Below are 25,580 nucleotides of genomic sequence, written 5' to 3' on the forward strand. Positions count from 1 at the left end.
TTCTATGTATATTTCTTTATCCCCTTTCTCTTTCTTCTTCCTTTCTTTATCTCTCCCCTTTCTCTATTTCTTCCGGATGGAGCCTTTATCTTAAAGCCCAGCATTGGGCGGCCATATGTTGCAACAATGTTGCAGTTTTACTTGACTGCAGGAGGCATTTCACTTGCAGAAGAAATATACATTTTTGGGAGGATCACATGACTATCTCCGGAGGTTTTTGTGTTGTGGCCTGCCTAAGAGCAGCCTGGTCAACCCCCTTTTATTAAGAAGGTTGATGTACTAACCAATGATATTCAGCCACATAGGCAGAATATGCAAATTAACTTAGTCAACGGAAACAGTAACAAAGTCAGTTACACACCTGGGAAGTATAGGCAGTTAAACAGTAACAGTAACAGAAAACGACATTTGCATCCAGGCCTAGCTAGGCCTGAGATTATGGGGTGTTGTATACCAACATCAATGTAGTAAATAAACTACAATAAACTCAATGTAGTATAGTTACCTAGCTAGAGAGTTATGTTTGGACACGGGGTGGGTCACACCCAGCAGTGTTCAGGGGTTATTCCTAGCTCTATACTCAGGACTGGCCTCTGCAGTGCTTGGGGAACCACAGGTAGTCTGAGGATCAAACCAAGGTCTGTCACACTCAAGCCAAGTGTCTTGCCTCTTGTACTCTCTCTCTCTCTCTCTCTCTCTCTCTCTCTCTCTCTCTCTCTCTCTCTCTCTCTCTCTCCTCCCTCTCTCTCTCTCTCTCTCTGTCCTTTACATGTTGAATTTTTTTTATGTTGCACACCTGAAACATATATTATTTAATGCAATGTTACTTCATGAAAAACTACCTTTAGCTATCAAAAATAAAAAAAAAAAACCTAAAGTGCATTCTTACCACCACCTAGAAAACAGAAATGTTCGTGTCACCAAGGCCGTCACGAAGGAGCTCTGAGGTCCAGCATCACAACTGTATTTTCACAGTATCGAAAGGGTCAGCTCAACCTTTGCTATATGAGTCTTGGTGCATTTATCTAAAAGCTAACATGCTCACATCAGGGATTGATTGTGCCAACCTTTTCAATAGAGGTGGATCCATAGTAGGTATATGTAACTGTGTGTCATTGACCAGTGGTTTAATGTTAAGGTGCAATTAGATTTGTTATGGAAAAAGTAGAGGGCAAAAGAATGGTTTAAAACATTGCAAGGGGGGTGAGGGGCAGAGACCAGTACAGTGGGCAAGGACCTTGCTGAATGGACCCTGAGCATCACCAGATGTGGCCTAAATTCCTTGCCTCCAGGGGAGAAAACATTCCAAAGAAATACATTTGTCCTTACATGTAAACCTGGATTCTAGACTTAGTAGCTTTGTGAGATGCAGATCCCATGACTTTCATTATTTTAACAAAACTCAGAATTTGGGTACTTGGTTTAAAATCTGAAAAGGAAAATATTGACAAAGGATAAAGAGAATTAATATGACACCTTTTTAACTGAGCTATTAAGCACACTGAGAGTGGTAGCAAGAGAGCAAAACAGATGCTGTTTCAAAAATGGAAGAACACTTAAACAAGGCTGTCACTCATCAGTGGCAAAATATCACTATCAACTGAGGGGGGAAAATGGGATCTGAAAACATGCATTCAAATTCAGAGAAATGATCGAGTCTATGATTCATTGCCCATCGAATTACTCCCTATTTGAACTCCTGTCCTTCTGATAGCCTAAGAACCCATTTTTTTTGCAGTGGGAAGATGGAAACCATGCTCATAATTTCACCCTGAGAGGTAATATTGAAGGATTTGTGAAGGTATATTCCACCAAAGAAAGTAATAGGGGGCAACATTTGTATAAGGCAAACAAGAAAGAACTTTTCAAAGCTGTATCTTCATCTGAAAAATAGTGCTTCTTGAATGGTTTTAAACATAGATTCCTATTTAGCACTTGATTCTTACCAAACTTCTAAAATATTGATAGTGTATGTAGAGCAAATGGAAATAGGGAAAGAATTGCCCATGATTTAAGATAAGGCAGTTCCTAATGATGAAATGTAAGTAGATGGGGGTCAGTAGAATAAAATTTGGATAATATTACACATGCAGATCAAATACAAGTCACCTGCTCCAAAAGACAACTGTATTATGGTTTTAAAGCACCAAAGTAGTTGTGGAACCAGTTGAAGCCGTTTATACAAAGGCTTACTGGAGAAAGGCCAAAATACTAAGAGAGAAAGCAATTATCTACAGATTGAAGAAAAGAACTAGCCACTGCAATTCATTACTTAAAAAAAAACAACTTTTAATGTAGGTGCTCGTGTTTATTAAAAGAGAAAAATAACCACGAATATGTAAAATGTCCTTGTACTGTGGGAATCTCTGGTTCTGAGCTGTCTACATATAGAAGGACCTTTTAAAATGTAAACTTTTGTGAGTGGGGATTTTTGTCTATTTTGTCTCGAACTCTAAAGTGCTAAGACTAGTGCTTGGTATTACGGCTCAATATTTTAAATGAATGAATGAATGCAGAGCAACATGTGACATCACTATTCATGTAAGAAAGAAAGCAACCATTGACATGTTAAGTAATTTAACTTTTAATCTAGAAAAACAATTTGAAGACATTGAAGAAATTGAGTTGAGTTGAGGGAAAGCAACATCAAAGCTAGCTTTTTTTTTTTTTTTTTTTGCAGTGAGTGACAAAACGAGTATGAACGTAAAAGAGAATAGTTCATCCGGGATATTGTCCATGAAATCAGTTGATTGAATTACAAGCTTGTTTGAAAGGGTGTTGAATTACATTATGTTCAATTTGTAGTTGCAAATACCCAGGGAAAGATCATCAAACTCCCACTTTGGAGTGGCTTTCAAAACACTGAAAAAAATCGCTTCCTTTGTCATATCACAGTTTAGGAGGTACAAGAATGCATATCCACACCCTACATGAGTGAGTAAATCACCGTCAATAGTCATTTGCACGTTTGCTGTCCCAGATGACACTGCCAAATGAGGCTCTGACAGGCAGCCTGCTGCAAGGCTTGAGGTAGGAAAAGCCAGTCAGCCACGTCCCGGGGTGGACCTGCTGCTCTGCTGCCGTGGCCTGGTTATTCGCCTTCTTGCCTCTGAAGTTCTTTCTCTTCCTGAGCGCTTGCTGTCAGCACTCCTTGGTTCGTGCAGGTGCCCACTTATGAGACATTTCTTGTGGAAAGTTCAGTGACCAGCAGCCCCTAGAAAAGAATACCAGTAATTACAGGAAAATGACAAAACAGTAAAACTAACAACACTTTGCCAAATGATCCCTTTTGTAGGACGTAGAGCAGAGCCACTCTGCTACCCAGGCAATAACATTTACTGGGAAGACAATTTGCAAACAGTGTGAATGTTTATCTACACCTACAGCCCCTAGTTGTAAATGTGAACGATTCTCCTATAATATATTCTCAATTCTCAGAAGATGCGTCTTCAAAATTCCAAAGAAAGTGGATGTGCAGAAAAATTTACAACAGGGACAAGTCCAAAAAAGGTCTTTCAGGAAATCGGGTATCTGCTAATTGCTAGTCACTGTGTTAGGCCTTGGGCAAAAAAAAAAAAAAAAAAAAAAGTTTTAACAAGAGAAATTCTACAGTTGAGTAGAAGGCCAGCCAGATGCCTGTGCAAAAAGACCCTGCAAAGGGCAGAGGGAGTAGCTAGGGAATGAAGGATGAACACGATGGCTGGGATGAGTGGCAGGGTCCGGAGGCCTTTCAGTGGTTTGCAGAGTTCAACTCTGAGTTCATCATGTGGAAAGGAGGGGAAGGACATCCCAGGAAGAGGGGTCTGAATCAAAGGTGCAGGCAGGTTAAATTCACTGCATATTGGGGGAATTCCAGACAGTGCCACATTGTCAAGCCTAGATGCTGGAGCTGAAGTATCATGTAAGCGTCGATCACTGGGAGATGTGCAGTGACCAACCAATCCAGCTCTGTTTGAATTTTCTTGATACTGATGGTTATGAATACATAGGTAACAAATAGAACTGCAAGGACACATTGGACCCTTTGTGAACACAAATACAATGTAAAAGGCAGCAGCCTTATGCAGATTTGAAGACCACACTATATTTTGTCTTGAGGTCCTTTACCATTTGAATAAGTCTCGGTTTTAGGTGGGGAAAATTGGCATGGATTGAGAGTTCATGTCAGAAATATGGGAGAACAGTGAAGATGCAGTTTATTTTCTGAAAAGAATTGCTTGTTTCTTTCTTGGTGGACTTCATCATGCTTCTTTTTAGCTGAGACAAAGTCTCATAGTTGGCTTGTGTGAATTAAGTGAAATGGGGCAAATATGAATTAAGTGAAATAGGGCAAATAAACCTTAGGTATCACAAAATCCTTCCATAAATAATTATTAATTCTCCAAGTCTATCAGACTTGAGATTTTTGATGTAGGAAATGTACAGTTTTGTTAGTTTCCTATGTCACATATTGTAAATTCAGACTGCAATCTGTGAACATTCATTTGTGTGGATTTGCCATGTTTTTCATTCGTCTTGCTAGAAATGGATATTATAATGCTAACTAATGGTAACTATTTAGGTAAGGAATATTCCCCTTAAATATCATCATGCTTGGCCTGAGCTACTTGTTGGTCACATTAGAGAATGAATTGTTAATAGCTTCTGATTAAAACCTTAGATTCTTCAGCAACTGAACCTTTTTTGTTTCACTTTACCTAATAGAGAAGTGCTGTCCAATCAAGATATCAGTTAATCACCTATATGATTTTATATTTTTCAGTATCCACATTTGAAAATGTCAAAGAATCGCTTCTCGGCCTTTTGGCTAAGATCAAGTGTGAAAATGTTCAAAGAAACAGCTGGGCTTAATTTTCATCATATAAAGTATTTAATCCAACATGTCAAAATATTAGCATTCCAGGATGCAATCAATATGCTATTTATTAAAGAGATGGCTTACATTCTTTCTGTTCCATCTTTCAAAAATTGGTATGTGAGGAGCCTCGAGGTGCTTCTGCAACTCACGCACTTGCCTTGTGCATGAGACTAAAATTCAGTCCCCAGTATGGCCTCCTGCATGGAGCTGTTCCCAAGTGCTGGCAACACCACCAGCCCCTTCAGGCTGCTGCACAGTGTGCTAGCCCTGCAAGACCGCAGCCTCCCGCCAGAGTGCTCGTGAGCATCGCTCTGAAGAGTGAGGCCTCAGCGAGCATGTGTACGTGCATGCAGCAGACGGCGTGCAGCCAAAGTGTATGCAACCCCGGTAGTCCCAATAAACATCAGCCCAGGGACAGGAAGGGACAAATAATACACCATGGATTATTCTTAAAAATAAATTAAAAGGATGGTGTGTATTTTCTTTCTTTTTTCTTTTTATTGGTTTTTGGGCTACACCTGACGATGCTCAGGACTTACTCCTGGACCTCAGGAATCACTCCTGGTGGTACACGAGGGACTGTATGGGATTGGAGAGCAAACCCAGGTAGGCCTCCAGCGAAGCAAGCACCTTACCCACTGTGCTATCACTCCATCCCTGCTGTGCATCTTCTCCATGCAGCACACCTCAATCCAGATGACATTTTGTTTTGACAGGGGCCACACCCGGGTTGCTCAGGGCTTACTCCTGGCTCTGGGCTCAGGGATCACTCCAGAGCTGGGGACTTGAACCCTGTGTACTGCCAGGGATAGAACTAGGGTTGGCTCTGTGCAAGGCAAAGTGCCTTAACCACTCTACTAATCTCTCTGGCCCCCAACAACACATTTTCATCAGAAATATTGGATCTGGGGGGCTGGAGCGATAGCACAGCGGGTAGGGCGTTTGCCTTGCACGCGGCCGACCCGGGTTCTAATCCCAGCATCCCATATGGTCCCCTGAGCACCGCCAGGGGTAATTCCTGAGTGAAGAGCCAGGAGTAACCCCTGTGCATCGCCAGGTGTGACCCAAAAAGCAAAAAAAAAAAAAAAAAAAAGAAATATTGGATCTGTATTTAGATTGCAGATTATTTAAAATTGCAAAGATATGTCCAATTTCACCCAACTTAATAAAAACGTTGTCAAGAACTGACTCAAATGTCAGTTTTTTTAACGTGGTAATTATTTAAAATAAAATTAGAGAAGTCAGCTACTCATTTGCACTAAGGATTGTCAAGAGCTCAACACCCACATGTAGCTATATCCACCACGTAGGACAGTGTCATTCTAGAGAATTCTGTTCCACAGAGCTCTTGCTAGGCCATGCTCCGCTTAACATACTTCAGTGTAGATCTTTATTCTTCTATTTTCTCTGTGCTTCATTTCCCCTGATGCCATTATTCCCCAAACACCTTAGGCTAGAAACTTCTAAATTAAAGGTGCCACATTTGGTTAATAACTCTAGAGAAAATTACTGAAAGGCTTAAAATATTCCTTTTGTAATTTCTTTGGAATCATGGGCACAAGAAGCTACAGAAAGACCCAACAGGGAATTTTTTCTACTAAGCATTCTCCTATAAATACCGTGGCTACGCAGTTTGGTTCAATCATGCAACTGCTTCATGCCCCTTTTGGGGAAACAGTTCTGGTGGGGGTGCACTTAAAACTCGTTTTGGGACCACACTTGGTGGTGGTCAGGGATTGCTCCCAATGGTGCTTGGTCGATCACAAAGTGCCAGGCTTGACCTCTGGCCTCCCACATGCAAAGCACGTGCAAGCACATGCACCCGCCCGGTAAGCTATGTATTTAGTATGTCCTGGCCCCAACAACTTATTCTGGAAAAAAAAAAAAGCACAAATTCTTTTCTAGCCAATGAAAAGTGAATTTTTATTTTATGTCAAGCCAAAAATTGTGGCTGTGAATAAGGATTACTTGAATTCCATTTTAAGAATGAAATGAACTTTTCATAGGGGCAACTGGAACTGCAGCTGTAGGTGGGATGGAGGGAAGATAGAACTCAGAGTCTTTTTTTTTTTTTTTAGAACTCTGAGTCTTAAGCACACCTGGCACATGGTCCCCACTTGAACTATCTCTCTGCCCTCTTTTTTTTTTAAAAAACTTTATTTATTTATTTATTTTGCTTTTTGGGCCACACCTGGCATTGCACATGGGTTACTCCTGGCTCGTGCACTCAGGAATTATTATTAATTAAAATACTCCTGGTGGTGCTCAGGGGACCATATGGGATGCTGGGAATAAACCCGGGTCAGCCACGTGCAAGGCAAACGTCCTACTCACTGTGCTATCTCTCCAGTCCCATCTCTCTGCCCTCTTGAGTGCCATATTTTAGCTGCCCTGTTTTCAGTCTATTTGTTAGCTAAAATACAAATTTGAATTACCTAACCAAGAAAGTCTCCCACTGAATGTAGGTCAGCTGCTAAAAAATTGTCTTGGGTCTGGAGAGCTAGTACAGCAGGTGAAGTGTGTGCCGTGTAAGCAGCTGACTAGGGTTCAATTACTGGCATCCCTTTGAGTTCTCTGAATTTGCCTAGGTGCAGAGTACCACCAAGTGTGGCCCAACAAAAACCAAACAAACAAATAAACATTCTTTTGGGGTTGACTTAAGAAATAAGTATCTTTTTTGATGCTATGCAATACTTAGCACTGTCCAGGACATGAGCAAAACATGAGAAACAGAGCTCAGAATTTGCCCATGGTTTGTGATATGTAATTTCAAGTCTTGGAAGCCATTGTGTCTGAATCCTGGCTCTCCTTTGGGGCTCTGTCTCTGGTTTGCTGGTGGAATCTCCAAGGGATCTTCTCACCGGGGCAGGACTGAACACTTCCACATAATCCAGTTATCTTCAGTACGTGACTAGCCATATTCCAGTTAGCTTTTGAAACTTGACTGTGATCTTGAATAAGTCAACTGAGCTGAGAGGATTGTTGTAAGACAGAGATAACCTGTCTGGGTTGACATAAGAAAACCCACCTAGGGTAATTGGTGAGTAGGAATTGAAAAAGCCAAACCCAAACTACCAGATGAAGGAACAGTTGAAGGCATGATGCCTGTCGCAACAGGGCGGAAGCCCTTTCATGGAGAGCTGCTCATTTCCAGGTTCTAGGCTGGAGAGGAAGCTGGATGGGCTAAACAGATCTTTGCACGCAGGAGCCCCAGATTTGATCCCTGGTATCTCAAGAGCCCCAGAGTAATTCCAGGAGTGGATCCCAAGCATACCCTGCTCAGGAAGGAAGGAAGGAAGGAAGGAAGGAAGGAAGGAAGGAAGGAAGGAAGGAAGGAAGGAAGGAAGGAAGGAAGGAAGGAAGGAAGGAAGGAAGGAAGGAAGGGAGGGAGGGAGGGAGGGAGGGAGGGAGGGAAGAAAGAAAGAGAGAAAGAAAGAAAGAAAGAAAGAAAGAAAGAAAGAAAGAAAGAAAGAAAGAAAGAAAGAAAGAAAGAAAGAAAGAAAGAAAGAAAGAAAGAAAGAAAGAAAGAAAGAATATCTAACCTCTGGGTTCTAGAGTAACATTGTTAGGTCACCCTGGGCTGCAGAGTCAGCCAGCAGCTCTTACGGGTTATCTTCTAGCAACTTCTCTTCTCCTCTAGCAACTTAGATTCATCTCCGTGATCCAGGAGCCTATTAGAGCTTGGCTTTCCCACTCACACAACGCCCCACAGTTCAGAAAACAGCCTTGCAGTTCCAGAGGCTGAATTCTGGAGGTTGAATGATGAACCCCAAAGGGACGTTGTGATTTACAGTTGCCTTGTCAGAATGGGACGTGTTTACAAGACAAAATGCTAAAGAAACAAACATAGCTGGTATTCTAGAAGAGAATGTATACATGTATATGGGAGAGGGCTCCCTCCCAGCCCAAGGAGCGCTGGGTTTGCTATTTTTAGGGCTTTGGAGCATGTTTTAAGGGTCAAGTGTTAACTTCACAGAAATAACCTTTAATGATTCAGGACAGAAACCATCTGGTGCATTCCTCCTCGGACAGGGCTAACTCCAGGAGGAATCTCCCATCCTCTAGGATTCCCGCTGTAGATTCATGGCAGTAGCTCGGGAACCGAATCTCACCCTTCCCACTCCTTGCTCTACCTTCCTGTCCACCCACGAGAAGGAAATTTTGGGAAAAGGAAGGGAAGGGGGAGGCTTTTCCCCCTTTTTGCCCTTGAGTCAAAAGATGTCAGCAGTCCTAAAAGCTCCAAAGCTGCAGTCTCGCTCTTTCCAGGACTCCTGGGCCCAACCCGCATTGCACAGGCGCGCGGCAGGTGCGGGAAGGCGCGGCGCCTTCGCGTCCGGATGGGGGTCACTCGGGGCCCAAACCAACGCACGGCTCCCCATCCTCCCTCAGCGAGCTCGCCTCGGTGACACTTCCTTGTGCCCCAGGAAGTGACGATCAGCCAGTGGGGCCGTTGTAACTCCAGGGTCCCCTCCACTCCCAGGGATGCTTCTGGCCACCTCCGCGGCCCGGGATGCCCAGGTGGCCGCGCCGTTTGCGCCACCCGACCGGCCTCAGGGGCGCTCGAGTCGCCCCTGGCAAGCTTGCACAAGCGCCTCTCGGGCGGACGGTGCCCTGTGCCCCCGCAGTGGGGGTGACCCTGCACCCACCGGGACAAAGGGACAGGAGAGGGGTCGCGGGGAGGGCGGCACCCCGGGAAGCTGGGCACAGGGGCGCGGCGGCTAATTTCCCCGAAGCAGAGTCCCGAGGCCGCAGCGGGGCAGTGCGGGGTGCAGACCACGAAGGGTCCAGGGTCGTTCCCGGGAAAAGGGCAAACGTCGGGGTCAAAAAAAAAAAAAGGCGATGGACACCCTAGGACCTCCGCGCCGCCTCGTCCCACCCCGACACAAACAAGGCCGCGGGGGAGCGGGGCTCCCGGGCCGCGCGCCGGCGGGGGCGGCCCGCACCCCGCGCGGGAATGAATGGGGCGGGCGGCGCCGCCGCTCCGGGGACCGGCACCCGCGGCCGGGCGGGGCGCGCGGGCGGCGCGGTCGGGGCCGCGCGGGCCGCGCCGAGCCCGGCCGTGATTGGAGGCGCCGCGAGCGCCCGGCGGCCCGGCCCGCAGCGCCCGGCGGGGCCCGGACGCCGCCCCCCGGCGCCCCCTCCCCGCCCCTCGGCGCGCCGCAGCCGGCCGGCCCGCGCCGGGCAACCGCCCTCGCCCGGAGCCCGCCCTCGCCGCCGCCCGCGTCCCCGGCGGCGCCGCCGCGGCCGCCGCTCCCCCTCCTCCCGCCGCTCCTCCTCCTCCTCCGCCGCCGCCGCCGCCGCCGCCGCCGCCGCCGCGCCGCCCCCCGCGCCCCGCCGCGGCCGCTTGTTGCACCGCCCCGCGGCCTGCGGGAGCCGCTCCCCGGCCCGGCCCGGCCCGCCCGGCCCCGCCGCCCGCCCGCCCGCCCCGCGCGCGGCCCGCACCGCCGCCCGCCCAAGATGTCGGCGCGGACGCCATTGCCCACGGTGAACGAGCGGGACACGGAGAACGTGAGTCGGCCCCGCGCGCCCCCGCCCGCGGCACTGCGGCGCCCCCGCCCGCGCGCCCGCCGCCCCCCGGCGCCCCGGGACCCGGCTCCAGGCGCCCGGGCGGGCGGCCGCCCCCAGCCGGGGGGCGCGGCAGGTGGGGCGCGGGAGGGGCGCGGAGGGCGCCCGGGGGGAGGCGGCTGTCGCCCGCCGCGGGCTCGGGAGAATGCTGCACCCACCTCTGGGGCCCCGGGGTCACTGCAGAAATGCGCCCGAGCCCGGGGAGCCCGCGGCTTCGGGCGCTCTCCCAGCCCCTCCGGGTCATTCCGGGCCGGGCTTGTACTTCAGGACTCTCCCCGCGGCTCCTCGGGGCGTCCCGGGGGGCGGCTCGCCGGGGGCGGCTCCCCGGGGTCCGGGTCCGAGCGCCCTCCCGAGTTGCCCGTCCCGATGTCGTGGCGTGGAAACTCGAGCAGATGCAAAGGATGCGATCAGCTGTGTTTCCACCTTCCGAAAAGTACAAGTGTGTGTGTGTGTGTGTGTGTGTGTGTGTGTGTGTGTGTGTGTGTGTGTGTGTGTGTGTGTGTGTGTGTGTGTGTGTGTGTGTGTTGCGCGCTCCTTTGTGGGGAGGGTTTTTTGGTGGATGTTTTTGTTTCCCCCTCCGAACCCTCACGCCCTGTATGTACAGTGAGACCTTGGCTGGTCCTCGGGCGGGTGCTCGGGCTAAGTTCGCGTGGGCTGCCCGGCGCGGTCCTGGAGGCAGCAGCTAGTCCGAGGTTGCCCGTGCCTAAGGCTTGGTCAAATAAAATCATTAACTGCTTGGGCGTTCTTAGACAAAAGGGGCGACAGGGGAGTGACAAACTCCGCGCCGGAGTGCTGGAGGTATAAACGGATTCTTTCATCTGGGCCGAGGAGAGGGGCCCTGGAACTTCCTGTGATCCCGGGAGGGAGAAGAAATGTTCCTAAGAGACTATTGTTAGAGCAGCCGGAGATGCTTCCTACTGCTTTTGTCTTCTCCCGTGGTGTTTCGGATGGTTTCAAAAGACGGGGCCACGCAGCCGCTATCATAAATTATAACTTCATTTGCATCCACAACCGCTCTTTCAAAAAATGTCATTGACTTGAGATTTTTTTTTTTGATGGACAGATTGAAGAAGCGGGGGTTGGGGCAGAGATGAAAATTTTGGTTGAAGTTGATTTTAAAGTCGAGTGGGTGCCGATTTTTTTTTTTTGTAATGGGAATTCTAAAAAAAAAAAAAAAAACGTGTTTCTGTCATTTCGGTGTGAATGGAAAGTCTCACAGATGACGCCCTTTGTTGTGAATAGCAAAGCCCAGCTCACCCCGCACTGGCTGTGTTCTATTTCGGAGTGCGCTTTCCATACTTGTATGAGTAAGGTCCATTATGCAGACGTGAGATGGCATTCTGGAACATGCATCTAGGAATAGTACAAAATGCAGCATCACGTGGGACGGGGAGCTGGTTCCTTCCAGGCTCAGCATTAGGACCCTGCGCAGTGTGGGTGTACCTGCAGGAGAGGTGGGAGGCATGCACCCACTTGCTCCATGTGTACGCATCTTATTCCACCCTCATCTGTGTGCCCTTACTGTGCTTGTGTTGTGCAGAACTCTGCCTTGTGGCTTTTTTTACCCACGGCTCCATTTCCGATTGCAGTGAAAAGCAGCCCGATATTTACTGCCCCTGTTAATTTGTCAATAAGCATGCACTCAGCTGTTTCTGGCTGGGAGGGACAGAAGTATTTAAGACACGACCTTTCCCCTCAAGGAGTTGACAGGAAAGGTAAATAGAACACCGAGAAAATCGCGTGCTGTGTCACAGGCAGCGTAAATTAGGGCCCAGTAGATTTATAAATGCCATCGGTGTTTTATCAGAGAGACCACCCGGGCTGCCTGATCGATTGCCATTGGGGTCTCTATTCTCTGGCTGGTAATAAATGTCATGGCCAGATGCATACTTACCTCTTATCAATGAAATAAAATAACACACTGTTAGTGTCCAAATGCCCATAGTAGTCATTTTCAGTTAAGGTAATGCTCTACATTTTTTACTCATTATTTTTATTTTTATTATTTTATTATTATTATTATTATTATTATTATTTGCTTTTTGGGTCACACCTGGCGGAGCACAGGGGCTACTCCTGGTTTTGCACTCAGGAATTACTCCTGCTGGTGCTCAGGGGACCATAAGGGATGCTGGGAATTGAATCCAGGTCGGCCACGTGCAAGGCAAATGCCCTACCCACTGTGCTATCACTCCAGCCCCAACTTATTGTTTTTAATACAAAAAGTTCTGAAGAACACACACCCTTGGACTGGGGGAAGAACTCAAAGGAACATGTTTGGCACACACAGGATTTGATTCCTAGTACTGCCAAGGTGGAATTGTTTTTTAGTGGTTATAAAATTTATATTCAAATGGCTAAAAAAGACTTTTGAAGTTGTTCTTTTTTGGGGGGAGGGGGGTATTAGCATAGCTCAAAGCCTGTTACTGCTAGAAATGAAGATCTTGTCATTGAAAAAGCCCTTGGTATTTCATTCACTTGCATTCAGTATAAAATGTGTTTAGTCATAATAGCACATTGGGTCTTGTATCCGTGGGAATAGTCACTGAGTGTCCTCCCCCCATCACTACTACAAACTGGGGGTGCATCTAAGGTGCACATGAGGACCGGTGCAGCTCTGACTGTGTACTTAGCAGAGTGGAAAGACTTGCCTGTCTCTGAGAATCTTCTGCATGGGCTTTGTTGGGAGTATAAATAATGAAGGGTTTGCATGTGTGATGCTGATGGGCCTCAAAGAGCAAAATACAACCAACGATTAACCTCAAAGGCAGTACATGCTTCATATGGAACTAAAAGAAGCAGGTTGCAGATAGTAGAATTAATTGATAGAAACTGTGTGATCCTGGGGTGGAAACTGCTAAGTCCAGAGAGAATGCATGTCTGAAGCCCAGCTCGTTCCCTCCTGCTAGGCTCTGTTTCCTCCAGATGGCCAAGGAACCTGGGGCAGGTGAGATTGTCTTCATAGTTAGGGAGCACTTTTTGTTTGTTCGCTTTGAGGAGTGAGACTTCCAGGGGGGTCCTGGGTGATCTTTGTTTCTGAAAGAGGGTAGTAGACCCAATGAGTTTGGAAGCCTTGCTGTTATACCCAGATCATGCCAGCGTGGATCAAGTGAATGCTACTATCATCCCTCTGTTTCTTTAACAGATGCAAGGACTGGGGGGTGAGGGGGTGGGGTGAAGAAATGCATGCTTTGAAAAAACCCAATCCCGCTAGTCTGTGTGGGTCCAGACTATCTAGATTGTGATCAGTGTGAAGGAAAATGCTTGGACTGACTTTGGTTAATTTTCCTCTGACGCTGTAGCTTTGCGTATGGGCACTGTCAGTGGCCATGCCTGCGCTAGATCTGAAAGCCCGTGTGGACTCTGAGTACACGGGGCGGCCTAGGGGGGGTCCCCTTGGGAACCATTGCAGGGACACGGAGGGCGAGAGGGAAGTGTGCCTTTGTCCCTGCCCTGGGTTTCCACGCACCCCTCTCTTACACACACTTGCCCCGTCACTCTTGTTCTCGGTGCTGGCTGCGTGCCTCTCTCCTTACATGAGCATGGCCTGTGCCCACCCCCTGGCTCCTTGCGCTGTGGGGATGCTTCCACCACTGCCAGTGCTTCCCCCCCACGCTGCTCTCACTGACCATCAGGATAGTGACCGCGCAGGCGTAGGGTCCTGAGGCAGAGCCTGGAGAGAGCCACGTGACCTGCTCAAGGTCATGGCCTCTCCGTACTTGTTTGGATGGTTCCTGTCCTAGGGATTTCCAGGCAGACAGGAGAGGATGGAAGCTACTATCTCAGAGGCGGAGCAGGGCCAACCACGCTTGTGCTTGTTTGGGAGCGGGGGAGTGTCGGCCGGTGGGGGAGTGGGTGGGGGGCCTGCCGCTTTCTCTTCACCACCCAGGGACAGCCTCGGTGGCCTCACTCATGCTTTTAAGACTTCTGAAATGATTACGTCCTGTGGCCTCTGTGGAAGCCGTGTATCTGTGTGTGTATCTGTATATGTATACTTAAATATTTGTGTGTATATGTGCTTATATATGTGTATGTGTATATACATGTGTGTCTGTATGTTACATTTATGTCTATATATGTATCTATATGTGTGTGTCTATACATGTGTCTGTGTCTATATGCATCTGTATATGTGTGTGTCTGTGTATCTATGTGTTTGTATATGTGTATGTTTGTGTGTGTATGTGTGTCTGTATGTTTGTACATGCCTATGTGTATCTGTGTGTATATGTGTTTGTATATATGTGTGTTTCTTTGTGTGTGTCTTTGTGTCTGTGTGTAGTTCACACATTGGTCTCCTAATTGGTGCAGAGGGATGAGCCATTGTGAGGAAAAGCCTTCCTTCATGGGTTCCCTTTTAATTAAACGCTTTTAACACACACACACACATACACACACACATTTCTTTTTATTTTTACAAGCCCAGCTTGTTTAGAACCAGCCACGTGATCTCAACATTACTCATTTTACTGGTTCTGCTCCCACCTCTAACTTTGTGTATTATTTTCCCCTTTCCAAGGAGTATCTTTCCCATTCTTTTCATGAAGGATTGTCAGTGACGAGCTTTCTCTTTTATACAGGACGTGTATTTATGCCGTTTTTCCTGTAATTCTGTCTGCACAAAAGTTGGTTACTCTTTTCTTTCTCTACTCAGAGGGTAATATTCCATTGTCTACTGATTCCAATTGTTTTGTTGAAAGTCAGCTGCCACCAGGTGGCCTATCTTTTCTGTGTCTGTTTAGGATACCATTTTTCTTAGGTCCTGAACTTTCACTCTGATTTATTTAGAGCAGATTTTCCCTCCCATTTGCTTCCAGTGTCCACTAGTTCATACTTTACATTAGTTCTGAAGTATCAGCTATTATCTTTTTTGAATACTTCTTTGCTTCTTGTATCTTTCAGCTTTATTTGGGGACTCTGTGTTGACCAATACACAGTAATTGCTGCACATGTCTTCTCGTTAATTTTGTCCATGAGTTCATTGCCTCTCTGTAACCTATGTATATTATTTAAATCTAAACCCTATGGATTTATAACACTCGTTACTTTTGGAAAAGTACTAATCACGATCTCTTTGCATATTATCTCTTCTGTAGTGCTCTGATTAGATGTGCTGAAGTTTCTCATCCCATTTACATGTTTTAAACTCTCGTTCACTTATTTCCCTATTTTGTTGCTTATACTATAATCTTAGTACAAGTTACAATGCAGTTATTGCATATGATATATTTAAATCTTTTAGTTAATGTAGTCTCTTTAGTTGCATATAAATCTTTTTTTTTTAATTGATTCACTGTGAGGTACAGTAACAAAACTTTCATGTTTGAGCTTTGATCATAGTCATCAAACACCCATCCCTTCACCAGTGCCTGTTTTCCACCACCAGAATCCCCAGTCCCACCTCCTGCCCCATTCCATACCTCCCCCTGCCTGTGTGGCAGACAGTTCACACAAGACTCTCTTTCTCTACTCTAGTTACCTTCGATATTTTGAGACCAGTCCCACCACTACTCATATCTGCCAAAAAAGGCAATGCTAGACAATGTATTTTGTATTGCTTGTTATGGATACAGTATAATGTCTCTAGGAATTTTAAACTTTTAATAATTCGGGTCTAGAGAGATCGCTGCGGCAAGTTGCTCGGGTCCGAGATTCGGTTGTGTGTCTCTGGATATGGTCCTGTGGGAGCTTAAGTAGGCAGTGTCTAGATGTGGTGTCATGTCAGAGTCCCATCGGGGCAGGGGAAAGGAGCAGGGCGAGTCCTCCCCTGAGCCATGAGGCCTGGTGTTTGCCGCCACTCACTCCTGGAGCTTGTCACTGAATTCTAGAAAATGGCGGCCGCCGGGGCTCCTAGAGGGCAGGCGGAGGGACGGCACCTGCCCCTGTCTGGAGTAGCCCAGCAGAAACGGCGTATTGCAAAGTCCAGGGCCATCTCTGCAGCAAGTTGCTCGGGTTCGAGATTAATGTGTGTGTCTGCATATAAATCATTATTAACCTCTCATTGAATCTTTTTAACTTTTTACCGTAATTAAAAACGTGCATGAGACCTACTGTTGTTGCAAATTTCTAAGTGCATTGTGGTATCATGAACTATAGGAACAATGATGTGTGGCTAATCTCAAGCATTATTTTAAAATCCTGCACCACTGGAACTTCATAGCCATTCAGTGATGGCTTCAGCTTTTCTCCCCTCCTCTGGCAACTACAAGACCTTTTTTTTTTTAGTACTTTAGAAACCTCATTTAAGTGGAATTATGCAGTATTAATCATCTTATGGCTGGATAGTTTCACTTTGAGAAATGTCCCAAGGTTCACCCATTTTGCAGCATACAGCACAATTTTCTTTCTTTTTTTTTTTTGTTTTTATGGTGGCCATGTCTTTCTTTTTTTATTTTATTTTATTAAAAAAAATTTTTTATTAATGAATCACCGTGCAGGTACAGTTACAGATTTACATATTTTCATGCTTGTGTTTCAGTCTTACAATGCTCGAGTACCCATCCCTCCACCAGTGCCCATTCTCCTCCACCAATGACCCCAGGATCCCTCCCACCCCCCCATTCCATCCACCCCACCCCATCCTACCCCGCCTCCGTGGCAGAGCATTCCCTTTTGTTCTCTCTCTCCTTTTGGGTGTTGTGGTTTGCAGTGGAAGCATTGGGTGGCCATCGTGTTCAATCTATAGTCTGCTTTCAGTACGCCTCTCCCATCCCGAGCAGGTCCTCCAACCACACTTTAGTTGGTGGTCCCTTCTCTATCTGAGCTGCCTATTCCCCCAGCATGTGAGGCTGACTTCCAAGCCATGGAGCAAACGTCCAGGTACTTACTTCTACCATTCTTGGGTGTTATTCTCCCATTCTGTTCTTTTATATACCACAGATGAGTGCAATTCTTCTATATATGTCTCTCTTTCTGACTCATTTCACTTAGCATGATACTTTCCATGTCGATCCACATATATGCGAAGTTTCTGACCTCGTCTTTTCTGACAGTTGCATAGTATTCCATTGTGTAGATGTACCAAAGTTTCTTTAACCAGTCATCTGTTCTCGGGCACTCTGTTTTTTACCAAATTCTGGCTATTGTAAACAGTGCTGTGATGAACATACAAGTGCAGATGTCATTTTGACTATACTTTTTTGCCTCTCCAGGGTATATTCCTAGAAGTGGTATTGCTAGGTCAAATGGGAGCTCAATTTCTAATTTTTTGAGAAGCGTCCATACTGTTTTCCAAAGGGCTGAACCAGCCGGCATTCCCACCAGCAGTGTAGGAGGGTCCCTTACTCCGCACATCCACGCCAACAGCGGTTGCTTCTGTTCTTTTGGATGTGGACCAGTCTCTGTGGTGTGAGGTGGTATCTCATAGTTGTTTTGATCTGCATCTCCCTGATGATTAGTGATGAAGAGCATTTTTTTCATGTGCCTTTTGGCCATTCGTATTTATTCCTTGAGAAAGTTTCTATTCATTTCTTCACCCCATTTTCTGATGGGGTTGGATGTTTTCTTCTTGTAGCGTTCAACCAGTGCCTTATATACCCTTGATATCAACCCCTTATCAGATGGGTATTGGGTGAATATCCTTTCCCATTCTGTACATTGTCTTTGTATTCTGATCACTGTATCTTTTGCGGTGCAGAAGCTTCTTAGTTTAATATAGTCCCATTTGTTTATCTGTTTCCACTTGGTTGATCAGTTGTGTGTCATCTTTGAAGATACCTTTAGCTTCAATATCATGGAGGGTTTTGCCAAACTTGTCTTCAATGCACCTTATGGATTGTGGTCTGATATTGAGGTCTTTAATCCATTTTGATCTGACTTTTGCATACAGCACAATTTTCTTTACTTTTTTTTAATGGCAGGAAAATATCCAATTGCATGTACATAATATATAATACATTCTTCTGTTGAAGGACATTTGAACATTTTCTATCCTGGTCTTGCAACCAATGTAGCAGAGAGCATAGGAGTTTAGATATGTTTTTGAAATCCTGATTTTGGTTCCTTGGGGTGGAGACAGGTAGTGCTCAAGGATGCTCCATCTACAGTGCTCAGGAACCACTTCTGGTGGTGCTTTCAAGACCTGTAGTCAGTGATTGAACTCAGAGCTCAGAATTACCCATCCAGATATATTGGTTTTTTTTTTCTTTTTAGCAATTTGGCTAGATTGTTACATTTTTCCCAAGTTTGTGAGCTTTTTGCTTTTAAATCTATCAGGTGACAAGTTCCTTGTTATCTGGTACTTTGAACATGTTCTGATTCTTGATAGTTTAGTTATCATGTGCCTCAGTGTGCATAAACCTTTTTGTTTTGAGCTTATCAGGGACCCAATCTATGTAAGTCCTTTTTAAGCATTTCCTCAAGCCTTTGCATTTCTCTCTCCATATTCAGGGCTTTTTAAAAGTCATTTTTAAATTTAACTTTCTGTCCCTTTTGCTTCTCCTTGTGGAACTCCCATAATGCACCTGTTGGTCTACTCGGTGGTAATCCATGAGTCTTCTAGGCTTTCCTTGTTCTTTTTCAAGCCAGTCCGGTGCTCGTTTCTAATTCTGTCTCACGAAATCTGTGGTAAACCCACTGCAGTTTGTTTTGCTTCCTTTTCTTTCCCCCCTTTCTTTCTTTGACCAAGCATTCCAGTGCATAAGGCTTACTCCTGGCTCTGTGCTCAGGGGTCACTCCAGGCAGTGCTTGGGAACAGTTGTGGTGCCAGTGATTGGATCTGGGTCAGCCGTGTGCAACGCAAGCCCCGTAACCCCTAGCCCCCCCCCCACCCCTACTGCCACCCTCTACCCCTTGTACTATCTTTCCAGCTCCCAGCTTTTTACTTTCTTTAGCTTCAAGATTTCAGTTTCGTCCTTTTTGTGTTACCTATTACCTTGTTGAAATTCTTCCCCCCTCACTATTTTCATAAGCTCAATAAGCATCTTTTTTCAAATTTTATTTAATTTTCTTATTTATTTTATTGAATCACCATGAGATAGAGCATTACAAAATTGTTCATGATTGCGTTTCAGTCATACAGTTTTCCAGCCCATCTCAATGAGCATCTTTATGTCAGTTGTTTTGAAATCCCTGTCAGTTAATGCGTAACCTCTGTTTCTCTGTAATTGGTTTTAGAGATTTTTTTTTCCCCTTGATTGGACCATGTGGCACTGTTTTCGTTTTTTTGTTTGTTTGTTTCTTGTTTTGTTTTTATATTTCTTGTAACTTGATGTTGTTATCTGTGGATTTAAAAAAATGGCTATCTCTTCCACTCTTTCTGAACTGGCTTCATAAACGGAAACACCTGTCTATGCCCGCAGTCCAGATGGCGCTTCTCGAGGTTCTCAGACCTCTGGAAACGTGGAGTGTTTGGGCCTGAGTTAAGTAGGTTCCTGGCCAAAGGGATTTGCCCTTTCTTCTTGTTAGGAGCTCCAGATCCCTTGTCCCCTCCGGGCTCTCCCAAGCACCAGCGCTCTGGGCTGGACACCACCTTTTGCTCTCAGTCTCTGCCCAGGCATCGTGTCCTGTCCGCTCTTGAGTCCAGCTGGACGGAAACCATTCCTGGGGCAGAGACCCGAAAACCCAGACCCTTGGCTACTCCCTGCGCAAGATTTGTCCTCACCTGTTGATTTGCTTCATGAATTTTGTTTTCTGTTTTCCTTTTTGTTTGTTTTGTGTTGCTTTTCTTCTGTTCCCATTGTTTTCTCTCAAACCAGTCTGGCCTTTTTAGCAGTCTGTCGGTCTGATCGTCTTAGGATTGCAGCCTCCTTCCCTTCAACCTCGAGTATCTTATTTGCTCCCTTCTCTCTCTCTCTCTCTCTCTCTCTCTCTCTCTCTCTCTCTCTCTCTCTCTCTCTCCTCTCTCTCTCTCCTCTCTCTCTCTCCCCCTCTTTCCCTCCCTCTCCCTCTCTCTCTTCCCCTCCCCTCCTCTCTCTCTCTCCCTCTCTCTCTCCTCCTGGGAACATAGCTGTCATATCTATGTCAACAGGATTCTCACCTGGTGGCTTGTTTCTTTCGTCTTTGCATTGTGGATGGGTTCCTGTTTGCTGTTCTTGACCTGCTTGAAACTTGGGACTCTGAGCTGAAGGTGGTCTCTAGAGAGGGTTCGGGTTTGCACTCACGGGGTGCAGCAGTGACCTGGGGTGCTTAAGTTTCCCTTAAGGATCCAACTCCACACAGGATCGGGGGATCAGACCGTTCACCTTGCTTTGGGCTCTAAGGCAATGCTGGTCTTTTTTTTGGGGTAGGGGCGGGGAGGAGGCTTTCAGCTAAAAGGTTTTTTTATTTTTATTTTTTCATTTCCATAGGTCTGTTTGTTGGGCCAGAGCAATAGTACAATGGGTTAAGGAACTTGCCTTCCACACAGCCGACCTGGGTTGGGCCCCCGGTATCCCATATGGCCCCCCCGTGCACCACCAGGGGTGATACCTGAGGGCAGAGCCAGAAGTAAGCCCTGAGTTACATTGTGCATAGCCCAAAAAGCAAAATAATAATAATAATAATAAGAAGAAGAAGAAGAAGAAGAAGAAGAAGAAGAAGAAGAAGAAGAAGAAGAAGAAGAATTAAAATTTAAACAAAAAGGTCTATTTATTTTATTTCTTCCCTTGGGAGTTTTCTTCAAGCTCTGCAGTGCATTAAAAATAAAAACGGGACTGGAGATAAAGCACTTGCCTTGAAGGCAGAGGTCCTCCCAAGTGCCCAGGGTGTCCGGGAGCCCCTACCCAGGGATTTTTGGTCACCTCAGCCATGCTCAGGGCCTGCAGGCCTGAGCCTGGTGATGTGTGGGAAACCAGGTGGCACTGAGCATTAAAGTGGGCTTGAAGGCGAGTGTCTCACCTCCAGACCAGCTCTGTGCCCCTAAATGTTGTTTGTTGTTGTTGTAGTTAAGGTATTGTGTTGACAGCAGTGTTGCCAGGCTTACGGTTATGACGTATGGTCTCTGTACCTTCACCGTCATCAAACTGCTTAAGACCCTCCACCACTGGCTTATGTCACTTCCAGTCCCCTCCTCCCCAGATCCTCTGTTTCTGCTTGGGGATCTTAGTTTTGTAACCTGGGGTCAAAAGTTTGTCATCATTTGTCACAATACTGTCTGTTTCCTTGTTTGCCATAGGGAGTGAGATCAAGCAGTGTTTGACCTTCTCCCTGTGATTGGTTTCACTGGCCAGAATATCCTCTAATTCCTTCCAAATTGGAGCAAACTGTCTTTTTACACAACTGCATAGTATTCCATTCCATCTGTATGCCATCACTTCTTTGTCCATTCACCTGCCACTGGACACTTGGGTGTCTCTGTGTCTTGGCTAGTGTACTCAGCATTGCAGTGGCCATAGGTGTGGTGCATACATCTGTCTTTGAATCACTGTTTTTCATATTTTTGGGAGAGAGGCCATGAAGTGGGAGCTCTGTTCTTAGTTTTAGGATATATCTCAGAGAGGCTGTTTATCACAGAGTTTGAGATGGACACTTTTCCCATCACCAATGAGGGTCCTCGCTTCACCACATCCCCCCAACATGGGCCCTTTCAGGGCGTTTTAATACTTGTCATCCCTGCTGGTGGGAAATTATACCTCAACGTCTTGATTTGCATTCCCCAATGAATGAGCACTGTTTCAACATGCCTACTGGCTGTCTAAGATTTTCCTGTTCTCCCAGCCCCGTGTAGAAGCTGGCGGTGTTTGAGGTCCTTCCAGCATGATGCCTGGTTCCGTTCTGCCGGCCTCTGCATGAGAAGCCTTGCTTCACTCCCCCTCTACTGCTTCATCCCAGCCGGAGTCAGGCACGGGGCACGGAGGAAACCCTGTTCTCCTCTGTGGGGACAAAACCGGGTGTTTGGACGGAGACAGACAAGTGTGCAGCAGTGACGGCCCTGTGGGAGGGGAGAGTGGGGGTGAGAGAGGGGCCGGGGAGCCTCTGACTCTGGCACGGGCAGGAGGGTGCCGAGAACAGGGAGGTGCGCCTGAACACGCTGTGAGGGGGTGTGTGCGGGGGCCAGCAGGATGGCAGACACTCCGCCAGGTCAGGGGTGGAGAGGCAGAGAGTGGGCAGGGCGGCCCGCTCGTGCCGGGTGAATTTGCTCTGGTCTAACCTCTGGTGCGAGCTGACTGCAGCATTGTGCTTCCCCTGCCCCGGCGAGGAGGTCCAGGGGCGCAGGAGGACAGCAGGCTGTGTCTGGGGTCCCTGCAGCCCTGTTCTGCGTGTTCAGCCAGGCTCTGCATGTCCTGGGCCGTGTCCATTTTAAACAACTGGTTGTGGAATAAATACAGTTGCTAGCGTCCAGTTTTTGATTTGGGTTTGCCCACCTCTGTACCCTGGGCCACACGCTGCTCCCCTCAGGTCAGGGGCTCCCGGGAGGACATGGCAGGAGCTGGAACTAGCTGGTCTTTATCCCTTGCCAGCTTCCTGCCTTCCAGGGGCGAGCAAGTCGCTCTGAGGGGAGGGTCATTTTGCTGCTGCCGACCTAGCAGACATGCCTTGGGGAGGTCTCAGCCTGCGGGCCCCTTTGTGTGGTAGTACTCAGCACATCACCTTTAGAAGAGCCTTACTGATAGCATATTGCTTGCCTGCTACCTAGCAAGTTGTGCTTCTGATTCCTTGGACCTAGTAGGTTCTTCCTGCCCCAGTGCCAGCAGTGGGAGGGATCTGGTAGACTCCGAGCATGAGTGCTGCCAGCTGGCTAAGCAGGGAAGCAGTGGCCGGTCACCTCTGCCTTGTGCCTTCCAGAATGACCTGGAGGTTCTCTCTGGATGCCAGTTGTGGGTGTGGGGAAGACACTTCTTTCAAACCAGACCGCAGTCGTGCACCCACTGCACACTCCCCAGGCGAGGCACTCTTGACTAGTGCCCACCATGCCAGGACCCTCAGGAGGTGGCTTTAAAAAGCCCGTTCCTCTTTTTTTTTTTTGCTTTTTGGGTCACACCTGGCGATGCACAGGGGTTACTCCTGGCTCTGCACTCAGGAATTACCCCTGGCGGTGCTCAGGGGACCATATGGGATGCTGGGATTTGAACCCGGGTCAGCCGCGTGCAAGGCAAACGCCCTACCCGCTGTGCTATCTCTCCAGCCCCAGAGCCCGTTCCTCTTAAAAACAGCAAGACCATGTCAAGGAGAGCGAGCCCCGCCCCTTTCGAGCTTGCTTCGACTCTGGATGCATCTGGGATACATGTATACAGTGAAGATCCATGCCTTCTGTGGAAAATGTTGGCATGCTTTATGAAGTTGAGGTGGGCCCAATATTCGGTCTTCCGATTCTAGTCATTCTCTTCCCGAGCTCTCTGAGAAGTTCACCACCCTTTGTGTTCATGTTCATTTTCTGAGTAATGTGTTCAGAAAGTGCCCTGAGTTCACATGGGTGGAATCAGTTAGTTTCTCTTAGGAAGTAAGCTAGATATTTTTTTTTCTTTTTGGGTCACACGGCGGTGCACAGGGGTTACTCCTGGTTCATGCACTCAGGAATTACTCCTGGCGGTGCTCAGGGGACCATATGGGATGCTGGGAATCGAACCCAGGTCGGCCTTGTGCAAGGCAAACACCCTACCCACTGTGCTATCACTCTAGCCCCCTAGATTCTTGTTCAGATTTGCTAAATTGTATCAGAACTAATGGCCTTAGAGTAAACCTTTGGGCAAGGAGAGTGTGTAAAGGACCAGCCAGCATCGGTTGTGGCCCCTGGACCTCTGCTCATGGGAGCAGCAGCAGGAGGAAGTTTCTGGGCTCACTTAAGGGCACATGTCAGAGGGACAGGTGTTTCCTTGTGTCCACTTGGGATGCTGTGTGTGTGTGTGTGTGTGTGTGTGTGTGTGTGTGTGTTTTCACTCGGTGCATTCTGTTGGTTTGTTTTTTGTTTTATTTAGTTTTTGTCTTTTGTTTCTTTGCCCTTTTTTTTGGTCATACCCAGCAAAACTCAAGGCTCACTTTTGGCTCTGCAATCAGCAAATATTCCTGGCAGTGCAGGTGGAGGAGGGGGTTATATGGGATGCTGGAGATCGAATCTGGGATGGCTGTGTGCAAGGCGAGCGCCCTACCCACTGCGCTATTGCTCTAGCCCATGCTTAGTGTATTCAGGTGAGTGGGAGCAGACCTCCTGTGGGGGTGAGTCAGAGGGAATGTTTTTGGAAGGAGCATCTCAACTCAGCCATTCTGTCTGCTTCTTGGGAGGTACCTGTCCCCTGGTCTCCTTCCAGACTGAGGAACTGTGTGGGGTGGTGTCTAGCTCTGGGACCTTGGGAAGCCACTTCATCACTCTTGGGGCGTGGCAGTGCCCGGTGCATGGGGCCGCACTGAGGCTTGTGTGCAGATGGTGCTCCACGAAGCTGTGCCACCTTCCAGCTGCCACTCTAGGCTGCAGGAGGCTGACCTGGTCTCCATGCTTCAGTGGCAAAAGTGGCTATGCCAGGGTTCCCAGGGCTGCCCAAGGCTATTATCCTGCAGCCACACAGTTAGACACTTGCCACTGGACCAGAGAACGTTTGTGTGTCAGTCCTGGTTCCTCTTCCTTCTGGTAACCCCCCTGTACAAACTGGATTTCATCTCCACACACAGTGCATCACGCTGAAGCACCACAGTGCTGGCATTCACCCTGAGAACGCAGGGTGGCGTGGTGAGCAGAAGCACTTTCAAGGGGTGAGTGAGGGGGTCTGGGGGTCCTGACTTCCTCAGAGGGAGCGGCTATGCTGGGAGGCAGGGAGCATGATGCTCAGGAGCACCGGCTTTGCACACCAGCCAGGCCCGGTGCGGGGTTCGTCCACTTTGTCATGGTTAAGACATAATGTGTGGGGTGGCATCCTTAATCTCTGCGGTGCGCGTGCTGCAGACCTGAAGGTGTGGTTTAAGTTATTGCAGGTCCAGGGCTGTTCTTTGCAGTGGTAGGTGCCCAGAGAAACCAGGAGTGCTGAGCTGAGATCCACTGTGCATTGCTCTGTCCCCTGCCCCTTGGTCACAGAGGCACTTGTGACCTGGGGCCTTTGCATCTTCTCTTCCCCGTGGCTGTTTCCTTTGCATCGGTATGTTCCTTCTTCAGGCCAAGGGCAGGTGCGTGGTTTGATGACTGCTTGACCCACGCCGGCGCACTCACTCACTTTCCACTCTCTGCGGACAGCCTTGGCTGCACTGAGGCTTCAGGGCAGGCCCGCTCGCGACGCTGGAGAGCAGCTTGAGAGTGAGCTGGGAGGCAGTGTTC

General features: G+C 47.6%; 1 protein-coding gene across 10 annotated transcripts in view; it reads left to right on the plus strand.

The window, feature by feature from the left end:
• The first annotated feature begins 10,248 nt into the window (after positions 1 to 10,248).
• The window catches only part of MARK1 (microtubule affinity regulating kinase 1), an 84,962-nt gene continuing 69,630 nt past the window's right edge, over positions 10,249 to 25,580 (plus strand). For all 10 annotated transcript variants that reach the window (XR_008631032.1, XR_008631031.1, XR_008631033.1 and 7 more), the window contains exon 1: positions 10,249 to 10,366. Coding sequence is in view for 7 of the 10 variants with exons in the window: in XM_055144419.1 (XP_055000394.1) it covers positions 10,316 to 10,366 (51 nt within the window). In the remaining 3 variants the exon portion in view is untranslated. The remainder of the gene's footprint in view (positions 10,367 to 25,580) is intronic.

Source organism: Sorex araneus, chromosome 7 (genome assembly GCF_027595985.1).
Source record: "Sorex araneus isolate mSorAra2 chromosome 7, mSorAra2.pri, whole genome shotgun sequence".
Taxonomy (NCBI): Eukaryota; Metazoa; Chordata; class Mammalia; order Eulipotyphla; family Soricidae; genus Sorex; species Sorex araneus.